The sequence below is a fragment of the Coffea eugenioides genome, chromosome 5 (genome assembly GCF_003713205.1).
Source record: "Coffea eugenioides isolate CCC68of chromosome 5, Ceug_1.0, whole genome shotgun sequence".
Classification (NCBI taxonomy): Eukaryota; Viridiplantae; Streptophyta; class Magnoliopsida; order Gentianales; family Rubiaceae; genus Coffea; species Coffea eugenioides.
Genome location: NC_040039.1, coordinates 19,413,316 through 19,427,895, shown reverse-complemented (window position 1 = coordinate 19,427,895; position 14,580 = coordinate 19,413,316). Strand labels below are relative to the sequence as shown.

Here is a 14,580-nt window from a genome sequence, read left to right as displayed (position 1 = left end):
TCAAGGAAGCTAAGGTGTCCTACAACTCCTTCTCTCTTGTTTACTAGGTGAGTGGTGATTGAACTTCCTCCTACACTTAATGAAGCTTAAGTTGTGCTTAATGGTAGCTAAAGTGATGAATTTGTGGTTTATTTCTTGGTTTGAGAGGAATTGGTGAAGTTTTCAATTTATTGATGAATTTTCTGGTTTAATTGTGATCATGATGTTGTGGTTATCTATGATGGTTGGAATTGATGGCTAATGACTATAGTAGGTGTACATGACTGGTAATTGTAACCAATTTTGGGATTGGAAGGAATTTGAGAAAGTTAGGGTTTCATAACCCCCTTTCTATCCGGTTTTGTATCATATGGTTAGAGGCCGAATTGTCCTTGGCTCAAAACATGAAAGTTGTAGGTATTGATTTTTTAAGGGTTCCTGTAAAATTTCAGGTCAATTGGACTAGTGTAGAATGAGATAAGCCGAAATTACTATTGCTGTTCTGGGTTCATCAGGATGTTAGAACTGTGTCTGAAATGGGTTGTTTTGACTGGAATTGTTTTGGATTTGGGTGTTGAGGTCTTCTGATGAAATGTAGCTTGATGTCATAGCTACCATATGCCTTTGTAATTTCTGCATTTGGACCTGTTTAGACTGAGTTGTACTGATTACAGCATAGTGTAATTTGTAAACCTGCAAGTACGGTTCTGGTTTGTTATTTGGCATATTTGACTTAGTTGTGCTGGGATTTGGACTGAGTGACCTTCTACATTGTTGTAGCCCTGGTTCTTAGCTTCGAAACGGTGGGTCTTGGACCTCCATCCGATACTCGTAGTACCTTTGGTGCCATTACCGCAAAAGGACGTCAAAACTGTTTTTCTGGTTTTGAGCTTAACTTTCATTTCCGGACTTTTCCCTAGTTTGACTTGTACTAGTACTACTTGGAACTTGCTGAATGACTATTAGATGAACTTGTTGTTTTGTGTGTACCTTTGGGACTGGCTGAGGAAATAATGAAGCCTTGATGGCTGGAAAAGTAAAGAAATTTAGGGGAAGTGCTGTCCGAACTTCGAAGGGATTTGTTTGCATTGAGTTTGTGATCTAAGACTCGGATTTGAGCAAGGCAATGATATATGATGGATGGTTTCTGAGCCATGGAGGTGAGTGACCCTAAACTATTTCCAAAGTACTTGTGAAACGTTTCTTGCATTAGTTACTTTTGAATTGTTTCCAAAGTTACTTTTGAACTGTTTCCAAAGTTACTTCTGAACTGTTTTCTTGCATATCATGCGTGCTTATATGAGAGTGTTCCTTGTTTGATATATTTCCTTGACTTATTGGCTTGTTATTATGGATTGATAATGTGTCAAGTGCTTTCAATGATTGTTAAAACGAGTTTTCTGGGTGAGTGTGTACTTTATCGCACTCGACCTAAATAAATGTGAAATTTTCATGATTAATGAGTAAATGCTACTTGCGCATGAATGTAAGCCTTTTGGGCTGAACTGGCCATTGCCCCTTGTTACCGGTCGTCTCGAGCCAGAAGCGGACTCGGTCGGGCGATTAGGGACGTGGGTGAACGTTTGGTATACTCGAGTATTACCTTTGTAGGTTGGTGGTGGTTGGTGGAAAATGATGCAATTTCAAATGAAAAAAAAAAAAGAAATGACAGGAGAACGAACGTATCTTTTCATGAATGTTACTATCGCTTTCCATTGTACATGTTTCTTGAATTATTGATACTCCATATTTAATGTTTTGTAAATGTTGTAATTGTTTCTGGACTTATCATTTGATTTATGACATCATTGAAAAGAAATATTGTTAAACCGATTTGATTACTGATTTTCTGGTTACTCGCTGAGCTTCTAGCTCACCCCAAAAACTATTTTATTCCCCTCCACAGGGCTCAAAGCGAAGGAAGGCTTGTAGTACTTGTGCGCGTGATTGGATGGCCTTTATGTTGTACAGTTTGGATTTGGAATCATTTTATGTATAGTTGGGAATTGTTTCCGCTTCGCTTTTGACATGTAATTATTGGAGAATGTGATGTAATATTTGAGATTTATCTTATAATCTGTTTGAGGAATGTAGTGAACGACTGAGTCCCGGCGAGAGCTGGGCAGGCGGCCCGCCGAACCCTCTGGTTCGCCTCAGGGGGAGGTGGGGCTGTCACAGTTGGTATCAGAGCTTAGGCTTCAGATCTCTGTAGTGTATCCTAGGCTTGAAGTTTAGGATACCGGACTGTGGGTTTGATTTGACTCTTGAGAGATTTTTGCGGGATGTCTTGACTTGATTGGTACAAGAGGGAATGTCGAGGACGACATTCTTTTAAGGAGGGGAGATTGTGAAGCCCCGAAAAAAAAATGAGTTTGAGAACCCGGAAATTTTCTAATTTTCTAGGGTTTTATTTATTTAATGGCTTGTTTTCTGCGTTTTCTTTCGTAGGGAAATTTTCTAGATATTTTTAATGAGCAGATATTGTTTTTGGATGATTTTTCTAGTATCAAATAGGTTTTGAGAAATTAAGAGTGTATTCCGGACGTGGGACCCACTAGTGCGAAATGTTCGGAAAAAATCGGCCAATAAGGTTAAGTTTCGGATACTGGGTGAAATTTACCGGGTGTTAAGAGATAAATAGAGGAGGTAATGTGATTGATGTGAGAGGAAACAAAAGGATAGAAATGCATTTAATGGAGTGACAAGTGTCACACTTCCATTGGTTGAAGCCTAAGACAACTATTCACCTTTTTGACCTTTCTTTACCATTTGATTAAATATCTCAAAATTGACCAAATATTCACTCTTTCTTTCTCCATGTTGGCCGGCCATCTTGAGCTTAAGAGGGAAGAAAACTCTTCAAACTTTTAGCTACCATCTAGTGCAAATCATCCAAACCAATTGCTGAAATTTGTTTCTACTCCATAAAATCCCTCCATTTGGTGCTAGTAAGTGATTTTGTGAAAGTGTTCAAGGAAGCTAAGGTGTCCTACAACTCCTTCTCTCTTGTTTACTAGGTGAGTGGTGATTGAACTTCCTCCTACACTTAATGAAGCTTAAGTTGTGCTTAATGGTAGCTAAAGTGATGAATTTGTGGTTTATTTCTTGGTTTGAGAGGAATTGGTGAAGTTTTCAATTTATTGATGAATTTTCTGGTTTAATTGTGATCATGATGTTGTGGTTATCTATGATGGTTGGAATTGATGGCTAATGACTATAGTAGGTGTACATGATTGGTAATTGTAACCAATTTTGGGATTGGAAGGAATTTGAGAAAGTTAGGGTTTCATAACCCCCTTTGTGTCCGGTTTTGTATCATATGGTTAGAGGCCGAATTGTCCTTGGCTCAAAACATGAAAGTTGTAGGTATTGATTTTTTAAGGGTTCCTGTAAAATTTCAGGTCAATTGGACTAGTGTAGAATGAGATAAGCCGAAATTACTATTGCTGTTCTGGGTTCATCAGGATGTTAGAACTGTGTCTGAAATGGGTTGTTTTGACTGGAATTGTTTTGGATTTGGGTGTTGAGGTCTTCTGATGAAATGTAGCTTGATGTCATAGCTACCATATGCCTTTGTAATTTCTGCATTTGGATCTGTTTAGACTGAGTTGTACTGATTACAGCATAGTGTAATTTGTAAACCTGCAAGTACGGTTCTGGTTTGTTATTTGGCATATTTGACTTAGTTGTGCTGGGATTTGGACTGAGTGACCTTCTACATTGTTGTAGCCCTGGTTCTTAGCTTCGAAACGGTGGGTCTTGGACCTCCATCCGATACTCGTAGTACCTTTGGTGCCATTACCGCAAAAGGACGTCAAAACTGTTTTTCTGGTTTTGAGCTTAACTTTCATTTCCGGACTTTTCCCTAGTTTGACTTGTACTAGTACTACTTGGAACTTGCTGAATGACTATTAGATGAACTTGTTGTTTTGTGTGTACCTTTGGGACTGGCTGAGGAAATAATGAAGCCTTGATGGCTGGAAAAGTAAAGAAATTTAGGGGAAGTGCTGTCCGAACTTCGAAGGGATTTGTTTGCATTGAGTTTGTGATCTAAGACTCGGATTTGAGCAAGGCAATGATATATGATGGATGGTTTCTGAGCCATGGAGGTGAGTGACCCTAAACTATTTCCAAAGTACTTGTGAAACGTTTCTTGCATTAGTTACTTTTGAATTGTTTCCAAAGTTACTTTTGAACTGTTTCCAAAGTTACTTCTGAACTGTTTTCTTGCATATCATGCGTGCTTATATGAGAGTGTTCCTTGTTTGATATATTTCCTTGACTTATTGGCTTGTTATTATGGATTGATAATGTGTCAAGTGCTTTCAATGATTGTTAAAACGAGTTTTCTGGGTGAGTGTGTACTTTATCGCACTCGACCTAAATAAATGTGAAATTTTCATGATTAATGAGTAAATGCTACTTGCGCATGAATGTAAGCCTTTTGGGCTGAACTGGCCATTGCCCCTTGTTACCGGTCGTCTCGAGCCAGAAGCGGACTCGGTCGGGCGATTAGGGACGTGGGTGAACGTTTGGTATACTCGAGTATTACCTTTGTAGGTTGGTGGTGGTTGGTGGAAAATGATGCAATTTCAAATGAAAAAAAAAAAAGAAATGACAGGAGAACGAACGTATCTTTTCATGAATGTTACTATCGCTTTCCATTGTACATGTTTCTTGAATTATTGATACTCCATATTTAATGTTTTGTAAATGTTGTAATTGTTTCTGGACTTATCATTTGATTTATGACATCATTGAAAAGAAATATTGTTAAACCGATTTGATTACTGATTTTCTGGTTACTCGCTGAGCTTCTAGCTCACCCCAAAAACTATTTTATTCCCCTCCACAGGGCTCAAAGCGAAGGAAGGCTTGTAGTACTTGTGCGCGTGATTGGATGGCCTTTATGTTGTACAGTTTGGATTTGGAATCATTTTATGTATAGTTGGGAATTGTTTCCGCTTCGCTTTTGACATGTAATTATTGGAGAATGTGATGTAATATTTGAGATTTATCTTATAATCTGTTTGAGGAATGTAGTGAACGACTGAGTCCCGGCGAGAGCTGGGCAGGCGGCCCGCCGAACCCTCTGGTTCGCCTCAGGGGGAGGTGGGGCTGTCACAGTTGGTATCAGAGCTTAGGCTTCAGATCTCTGTAGTGTATCCTAGGCTTGAAGTTTAGGATACCGGACTGTGGGTTTGATTTGACTCTTGAGAGATTTTTGCGGGATGTCTTGACTTGATTGGTACAAGAGGGAATGTCGAGGACGACATTCTTTTAAGGAGGGGAGATTGTGAAGCCCCGAAAAAAAAATGAGTTTGAGAACCCGGAAATTTTCTAATTTTCTAGGGTTTTATTTATTTAATGGCTTGTTTTCTGCGTTTTCTTTCGTAGGGAAATTTTCTAGATATTTTTAATGAGCAGATATTGTTTTTGGATGATTTTTCTAGTATCAAATAGGTTTTGAGAAATTAAGAGTGTATTCCGGACGTGGGACCCACTAGTGCGAAATGTTCGGAAAAAATCGGCCAATAAGGTTAAGTTTCGGATACTGGGTGAAATTTACCGGGTGTTAAGAGATAAATAGAGGAGGTAATGTGATTGATGTGAGAGGAAACAAAAGGATAGAAATGCATTTAATGGAGTGACAAGTGTCACACTTCCATTGGTTGAAGCCTAAGACAACTATTCACCTTTTTGACCTTTCTTTACCATTTGATTAAATATCTCAAAATTGACCAAATATTCACTCTTTCTTTCTCCATGTTGGCCGGCCATCTTGAGCTTAAGAGGGAAGAAAACTCTTCAAACTTTTAGCTACCATCTAGTGCAAATCATCCAAACCAATTGCTGAAATTTGTTTCTACTCCATAAAATCCCTCCATTTGGTGCTAGTAAGTGATTTTGTGAAAGTGTTCAAGGAAGCTAAGGTGTCCTACAACTCCTTCTCTCTTGTTTACTAGGTGAGTGGTGATTGAACTTCCTCCTACACTTAATGAAGCTTAAGTTGTGCTTAATGGTAGCTAAAGTGATGAATTTGTGGTTTATTTCTTGGTTTGAGAGGAATTGGTGAAGTTTTCAATTTATTGATGAATTTTCTGGTTTAATTGTGATCATGATGTTGTGGTTATCTATGATGGTTGGAATTGATGGCTAATGACTATAGTAGGTGTACATGACTGGTAATTGTAACCAATTTTGGGATTGGAAGGAATTTGAGAAAGTTAGGGTTTCATAACCCCCTTTCTATCCGGTTTTGTATCATATGGTTAGAGGCCGAATTGTCCTTGGCTCAAAACATGAAAGTTGTAGGTATTGATTTTTTAAGGGTTCCTGTAAAATTTCAGGTCAATTGGACTAGTGTAGAATGAGATAAGCCGAAATTACTATTGCTGTTCTGGGTTCATCAGGATGTTAGAACTGTGTCTGAAATGGGTTGTTTTGACTGGAATTGTTTTGGATTTGGGTGTTGAGGTCTTCTGATGAAATGTAGCTTGATGTCATAGCTACCATATGCCTTTGTAATTTCTGCATTTGGACCTGTTTAGACTGAGTTGTACTGATTACAGCATAGTGTAATTTGTAAACCTGCAAGTACGGTTCTGGTTTGTTATTTGGCATATTTGACTTAGTTGTGCTGGGATTTGGACTGAGTGACCTTCTACATTGTTGTAGCCCTGGTTCTTAGCTTCGAAACGGTGGGTCTTGGACCTCCATCCGATACTCGTAGTACCTTTGGTGCCATTACCGCAAAAGGACGTCAAAACTGTTTTTCTGGTTTTGAGCTTAACTTTCATTTCCGGACTTTTCCCTAGTTTGACTTGTACTAGTACTACTTGGAACTTGCTGAATGACTATTAGATGAACTTGTTGTTTTGTGTGTACCTTTGGGACTGGCTGAGGAAATAATGAAGCCTTGATGGCTGGAAAAGTAAAGAAATTTAGGGGAAGTGCTGTCCGAACTTCGAAGGGATTTGTTTGCATTGAGTTTGTGATCTAAGACTCGGATTTGAGCAAGGCAATGATATATGATGGATGGTTTCTGAGCCATGGAGGTGAGTGACCCTAAACTATTTCCAAAGTACTTGTGAAACGTTTCTTGCATTAGTTACTTTTGAATTGTTTCCAAAGTTACTTTTGAACTGTTTCCAAAGTTACTTCTGAACTGTTTTCTTGCATATCATGCGTGCTTATATGAGAGTGTTCCTTGTTTGATATATTTCCTTGACTTATTGGCTTGTTATTATGGATTGATAATGTGTCAAGTGCTTTCAATGATTGTTAAAACGAGTTTTCTGGGTGAGTGTGTACTTTATCGCACTCGACCTAAATAAATGTGAAATTTTCATGATTAATGAGTAAATGCTACTTGCGCATGAATGTAAGCCTTTTGGGCTGAACTGGCCATTGCCCCTTGTTACCGGTCGTCTCGAGCCAGAAGCGGACTCGGTCGGGCGATTAGGGACGTGGGTGAACGTTTGGTATACTCGAGTATTACCTTTGTAGGTTGGTGGTGGTTGGTGGAAAATGATGCAATTTCAAATGAAAAAAAAAAAAGAAATGACAGGAGAACGAACGTATCTTTTCATGAATGTTACTATCGCTTTCCATTGTACATGTTTCTTGAATTATTGATACTCCATATTTAATGTTTTGTAAATGTTGTAATTGTTTCTGGACTTATCATTTGATTTATGACATCATTGAAAAGAAATATTGTTAAACCGATTTGATTACTGATTTTCTGGTTACTCGCTGAGCTTCTAGCTCACCCCAAAAACTATTTTATTCCCCTCCACAGGGCTCAAAGCGAAGGAAGGCTTGTAGTACTTGTGCGCGTGATTGGATGGCCTTTATGTTGTACAGTTTGGATTTGGAATCATTTTATGTATAGTTGGGAATTGTTTCCGCTTCGCTTTTGACATGTAATTATTGGAGAATGTGATGTAATATTTGAGATTTATCTTATAATCTGTTTGAGGAATGTAGTGAACGACTGAGTCCCGGCGAGAGCTGGGCAGGCGGCCCGCCGAACCCTCTGGTTCGCCTCAGGGGGAGGTGGGGCTGTCACAGTTGGTATCAGAGCTTAGGCTTCAGATCTCTGTAGTGTATCCTAGGCTTGAAGTTTAGGATACCGGACTGTGGGTTTGATTTGACTCTTGAGAGATTTTTGCGGGATGTCTTGACTTGATTGGTACAAGAGGGAATGTCGAGGACGACATTCTTTTAAGGAGGGGAGATTGTGAAGCCCCGAAAAAAAAATGAGTTTGAGAACCCGGAAATTTTCTAATTTTCTAGGGTTTTATTTATTTAATGGCTTGTTTTCTGCGTTTTCTTTCGTAGGGAAATTTTCTAGTTATTTTTAATGAGCAGATATAGTTTTTGGATGATTTTTCTAGTATCAAATAGGTTTTGAGAAATTAAGAGTGTATTCCGGACGTGGGACCCACTAGTGCGAAATGTTCGGAAAAATTCGGCCAATAAGGTTAAGTTTCGGATACTGGGTGAAATTTACCGGGTGTTAAGAGATAAATAGAGGAGGTAATGTGATTGATGTGAGAGGAAACAAAAGGATAGAAATGCATTTAATGGAGTGACAAGTGTCACACTTCCATTGGTTGAAGCCTAAGACAACTATTCACCTTTTTGACCTTTCTTTACCATTTGATTAAATATCTCAAAATTGACCAAATATTCACTCTTTCTTTCTCCATGTTGGCCGGCCATCTTGAGCTTAAGAGGGAAGAAAACTCTTCAAACTTTTAGCTACCATCTAGTGCAAATCATCCAAACCAATTGCTGAAATTTGTTTCTACTCCATAAAATCCCTCCATTTGGTGTTAGTAAGTGATTTTGTGAAAGTGTTCAAGGAAGCTAAGGTGTCCTACAACTCCTTCTCTCTTGTTTACTAGGTGAGTGGTGATTGAACTTCCTCCTACACTTAATGAAGCTTAAGTTGTGCTTAATGGTAGCTAAAGTGATGAATTTGTGGTTTATTTCTTGGTTTGAGAGGAATTGGTGAAGTTTTCAATTTATTGATGAATTTTCTGGTTTAATTGTGATCATGATGTTGTGGTTATCTATGATGGTTGGAATTGATGGCTAATGACTATAGTAGGTGTACATGATTGGTAATTGTAACCAATTTTGGGATTGGAAGGAATTTGAGAAAGTTAGGGTTTCATAACCCCCTTTCTGTCCGGTTTTGTATCATATGGTTAGAGGCCGAATTGTCCTTGGCTCAAAACATGAAAGTTGTAGGTATTGATTTTTTAAGGGTTCCTGTAAAATTTCAGGTCAATTGGACTAGTGTAGAATGAGATAAGCCGAAATTACTATTGCTGTTCTGGGTTCATCAGGATGTTAGAACTGTGTCTGAAATGGGTTGTTTTGACTGGCATTGTTTTGGATTTGGGTGTTGAGGTCTTCTGATGAAATGTAGCTTGATGTCATAGCTACCATATGCCTTTGTAATTTCTGCATTTGGACCTGTTTAGACTGAGTTGTACTGATTACAGCATATTTTATTTCATCCCTTCAAGTTCATCTGGAAGAACCTATCAAGAAGCAGAAAATTCCCTGCCCAATCGCTTCCATGGTTGGGAGCGAGAACACTTGCCTTCCTTTCCCTCGAGTCAGATTGATAGAGACTCGGGTTGGGGACCATTCCATCAAGCAGCTGGTGGGGCTGATGGTAGTCTCAGGACTAACAGCTTTCGTCAGAGGCATGGACCTGAGAGGATGCCATCACAAAATCGGTCATAGACTGCTTATTATGTTGTGATGAAACGTTATGATAACTATGACTGAAACACAATTTATATATAATGTTTGAGAAACAATGAACAACAGTTGTAGCCTGTCAAGATTGGCAGACGAAAAACTGTTAGATGGCCTTGAAAGTTTGGTGGCCAAGTGATTGTGTGATGGATTTTGGCTTCCTTCCTCGTGTCTTTGCCTGGGGGACAATGAGATCCACTCTTCAATGGCAAAGTTGTAAACATTTCCAGCAAATTGGCTTTGAAATTGTTTTCATAACGAGTAACATGACATCCATGTTCTCAGGAAATTCTCTGAATAAATCACTCATTGGCTGTTCATATTTTAAAGGTGAATTAAGGTCAAGAAACCGAGAGCGAGCAATTGCCTTGCGACTCCGCTGGCTGAAGGCCCATTCTCAATTTTACTTTCGTAAAAGAGCAGACTCTTTGTAGACATGGGATCTTAACTCGTGACTGGATAAACCCTTCGCTTGACTCGAACTCATGACTGGATAAACGTCTAAGCGATTTTGTCATGTTCCCCAGTCTCAACTTTTTCGCCACTTGCGTGATAGTATCTTGTTCTATTCTCTTTGCTTTCCGACATCTTTATTATTTATATATTTAAAGCATGAACACCAAATTTGATGTTAAAATTTCTGTCAAGGAAGCCTTTCTTCCATTGGCAATTTAGACAACTCACTTCCCGTTCTTTTATCTTTTGCCTGCTTCTCGCCTCTCAATAAAACCATATAGTAACTTCCTTGAAACTTCCACTAGGGATACAGAGAGTCCGACAAATGCTAATAAAGATTCAAATGTGCATGAACGTGTTCTCGAGATATAATTCTTTCCTCTACAGCTATGGCCCCAAGGCAATTTTTGTTCCTTTTTAAGAGCACTCTACTAAACTTGTAGGCTTGAAAGGTTATAGAAGATGATATCCTCCCGTTGCATGATGCATATTGCAAATTTCAGGACATCTTTATTCGCCGGAATTTCGCGAGGCAGGTACCAATTCCATTGAAGTACCCTCTAGCATGGCCGTAGAGCGCCTCCCTTTCAAAAGATCAGTCGGCGTTCCCCCAGAAACAAACCACTTCCTCATCAATCTCTTCACATCGAACACTACTTACTTGTTTGTTAAACATCATTATCGCAAAATCTTTAACAGGAGGCCTACTTATCGAGATCAAGTTCTTTCAGAAAGCAAAGCAAAATCCTCGTATGATAATAGGGAAGAGAGTAAAAAGTGATGGGACTTTTACCACAACCACGTCACTACATCAATAAAAGCAACAGCGCTATATATACCCATTGATGCGTAAGACGACAACCATAATATATAAGGATAGGATATGCAGAAGGAAAATGAGAGCGCCGACAAGAGAGGACACAGTAATCAGAAGTTCTAATGCGAAAATCAATCTCCACATCATAAGGTATACATATTTATCAGGCCAAATTCATACGTCATGTAAGTTCTGTGAAGGGGGGATGAAGGTGACAGCATGTTCCTTGCAAAAGCCGCAACACAATATTACTAATCCAAATCCCAGGGAACAAATGATTGGGTCCTAAGTCTGCTCCGTAGAACCCTCATTTAAAGTCAGCCAGGTAGAGCTTGAATCAGCTTCAATCAGATCTCACCTGTAAATTACAACAATCAAAAAGGCAGTTCCTCGAGTACAATATAATTAGAAAATGGAGGAGAAAGCATACATACAGGAGATAGAGATCCAGAGATGCTCCTGCTGCGGCTCCTACTAAGGCTTGGACTTCTGCTTGCATATTTGCGGCGCTGTGAAATATACAAGATTAAATGGGATCAGTTTTGTCGAATGGAAAACAAGAAGGAATCCCAGAGGAGTTTATGACTTACAGATAGTATTGGGCTTCTAAATTTCCTTGGAGATCTGCAAAAATTTCCAAAATAAACCCATTTTAATATCCAGAACAGTCCAATATGACTTCTGATCCAAATGCATCCATGCTACCTCGACGTCGATAATCAAACCAAGGAAACAATATCTACCAGCAATCTTTAGCACCACTTAACATACACACTCTTTTAGACCAATCCAAAATAATTTCACGTTCACTGTTGTCCCATTCTTCAAATCTGGTCTTCTCCAACGTGGGAGGACAATGATACACAATGCTAGGGCAAAGAGTAAGACAATTCGCTCCTACTTTACCAACAGCAAAGCTAAGAAGCTGTTGTAAACCACACAAAGATGATGCTGTCATCGTTACCTTGGGTTCAGAGTTACGAAGTGCCATTCTACTCTAGTTTTTGTTACTTTTTTGCAAAAACCACCTTAGACAAGAATCCACATTAGGAAAGAATCCATCATCTTCACTAGGGAAGTTAGCACCATGGGCATCACTTGCCACAGTTAAAAAAGTATTAACAAAATTTACCATCCAGGCTATCAGCAGGTGCTCATCAACTAAAACAGCATGCAGCCACAGGGCCCACAACCAAGAGTTGCATGATATTTGAGCACCATAATCCTCAAGTCCCTAACATGCAAAATCCCCAGATCGCCGCGAAAATCCAGATCTAGAAAACAAAAAAACCAATCTTCATAACAGTATCATTAACCACAAAAGGTGGCAAGTCCTTTCTGAATTGACCCCTATCCCCGAGGATAAAATGGATTGTGACACTTGAGAACAAAAGACATCTAGCATACGCATATCTTATCAGAATTACTAATCTGAAATTCACCCAGAAGTGAAGCCAACAGTGCTGACTTTTGTGAAGAAAAATATTTTCTTCTTTTTTCCAAAAATTGTCAACTACTAAGGTGCCTTTTGAACAAACTATTAAAATGCCTGAACGGGACAGACTTCTCTGTAACTAGAAGTTAAAATGCATTATGCTAGAAAGAAGCAGTGAATCTCCTTTTCCAGATATTGGAAAAAATTAAGGTGCCTTTTTGACTGGTGAAACAGAACAAAAAGCCTAGATAATTCCATATGTTTTACAGGAAAAGAGACCATAAATATATAAATGTAAATTGAAAACTTCAAGTAGAAGATCAAAAATTTCGTATCTTTCATCTTTTTTTAATTTCATTTACAAAATTGGGTGGTCAAAAACTATCCATCTCATATCAGCAACATAAGAAGCAAAACATTTTGCTCCTTTAATGGTTTCATCTTAAAAACTCAAGATTACTAAAGAATAAGTAACAGAACATGCAGCAGTCATCCATAGATGACAAGCTTAGCATTAGAAACCAGAAGCTGGACCAAAAAAAAATAAAAAGGTTTTATATCCAACAAGAAGACGAGGAAGGAAAATGATTGGTTCAGTGATATCCAAAGAACTAAGAAACATCCATCACTAGAATCATAATCCGAGTAATAAGCCACGTAATAGAAGCATGCAAAGAAGAATAGGGAAAATGAAAGAAAGATCACCACTGTTCCAAAAAAAAAAAAAAACAGAGAGGAGAGAAAATAATAACCACTTAAAAAGCACTTTAAATGGCATAAAGGCACTAGCTTTGAACAAATTATTTCTCAGATGAAAACACAATAAAGCACAACCATTAAAATCAAAATGGAGAATTTCATATTTGGAAGTAGTCTTCTGAAAATGACAGTTAACCCTTCAAGCCTGTGATAATCAGGAGAGAGAAGAGAGTATATATCATATAGCAATTTGGACTTAGCTTCATAATACATATACCTCATGTTAAGCTTGTTGACGCAACAAATCATGAAAATATAAAATCTCAGGACCTCACTCTGGCAGTTGCTGATAAAAATACCAGCCAAATATCTCCCCAAGACAAGGATAAGACTAGTAGCTGCACATCTAAATCTCATGCATTTAGGAAACTACAATACAGCTATACCAGACACAGAATATAACAGAACTGGAAGGCTTCAAGCACCAAAAAATTGTTTGATAAGCCAAAGAAAAAAGCACAGCAATAATCTACCTTGAAACATAACGAGGGGAGTCAGACAGAGCCCCTGATGAAACAGACCTTGAGAGAGATCTAGATGGAGAGCGACGAGAGTATCTGGCCCTTGGAGAAGCACTATGTAAAAGCAAAGTCTGTCAATGGGTAGAGTAATTCAGACAAAAATTAGAAAGGCAGATAAATTTAGAATTCATCAGACCTCCTGCTCCTGCTGCTGTAGCTATAGCCAGGACTCCTACTCCTTGAATAGCCAGGACTCCTACTAGGACTTTTGGAGAAGCTTCTTCGTAGATCGTACTCCTCCACCTAAAGTTTCACAGACAAAAAAAAAAAATAAAATGAAAACGACTGTCTAATAACACCAAGATAGAATATAAAGGGTTCATCATTACATACCCGTATGTAAGCCCGGGAATACTGATTGCGAAACAGAGAATCATCAAGTTTCCGTATCTGCAATGAATTGAGCAAACAAGTAAAGAACATTATATCATAGCCTGCCTTCCTTCTCCTTTTCAACAATGAAGAACTATTGAAAGATACATATGGCAACTTTCAACAAATCAGGGGCAAATTGCAATCAAAATAAAATCATGGACAGAAATCTAAAACACTGCAAAGGAAAGATTGAAGATCACTAACATTTAAAAATACTGGAACATAAAAATGGAACTCTATGTCCAGTATTAACTTACCGCGTACTTCATATCATCATAGTTGGTGTAATCAATAATCCCTCTCATACCTACACATGAACCATGACAATAAAAACAGTTATCATTCCAAATATAGTGTTATAAAAGAATCAAATCTTCAAAAGGCATTAACAGGGGAATGAGTACAAATATTAGAAAACTCAGAATGACAAACTTAAGATACTTAAAATTTAAAAA

General features: G+C 38.4%; 1 protein-coding gene across 2 annotated transcripts; it reads right to left on the bottom strand.

Annotated features, from left to right (window-relative positions):
• Nucleotides 1–11,029: 11,029 nt before the first annotated feature.
• Nucleotides 11,030–14,455, bottom strand: LOC113772155 (serine/arginine-rich splicing factor SR34A-like). Of its 2 annotated transcripts, none has more exons than XM_027316722.1 (7): nt 14,383–14,454; nt 14,084–14,140; nt 13,887–13,993; nt 13,703–13,804; nt 11,626–11,659; nt 11,470–11,544; nt 11,030–11,393 (listed from the first exon to the last, which is right to left on the bottom strand). In XM_027316722.1, exons 1-7 carry the CDS (start codon nt 14,428–14,430, stop codon nt 11,379–11,381), a joined length of 438 nt encoding a protein of 145 aa, XP_027172523.1. In that variant the 5' UTR covers nt 14,431–14,454; the 3' UTR covers nt 11,030–11,378. The 2 variants fall into 2 exon arrangements, 1 of the variants encoding a protein (XP_027172523.1); XR_003468491.1 differs by lacking the exon at nt 11,030–11,393 and adding an exon at nt 12,168–12,309 and having other exon boundaries at nt 11,492–11,544; nt 14,383–14,455.
• Nucleotides 14,456–14,580: the final 125 nt, after the last annotated feature.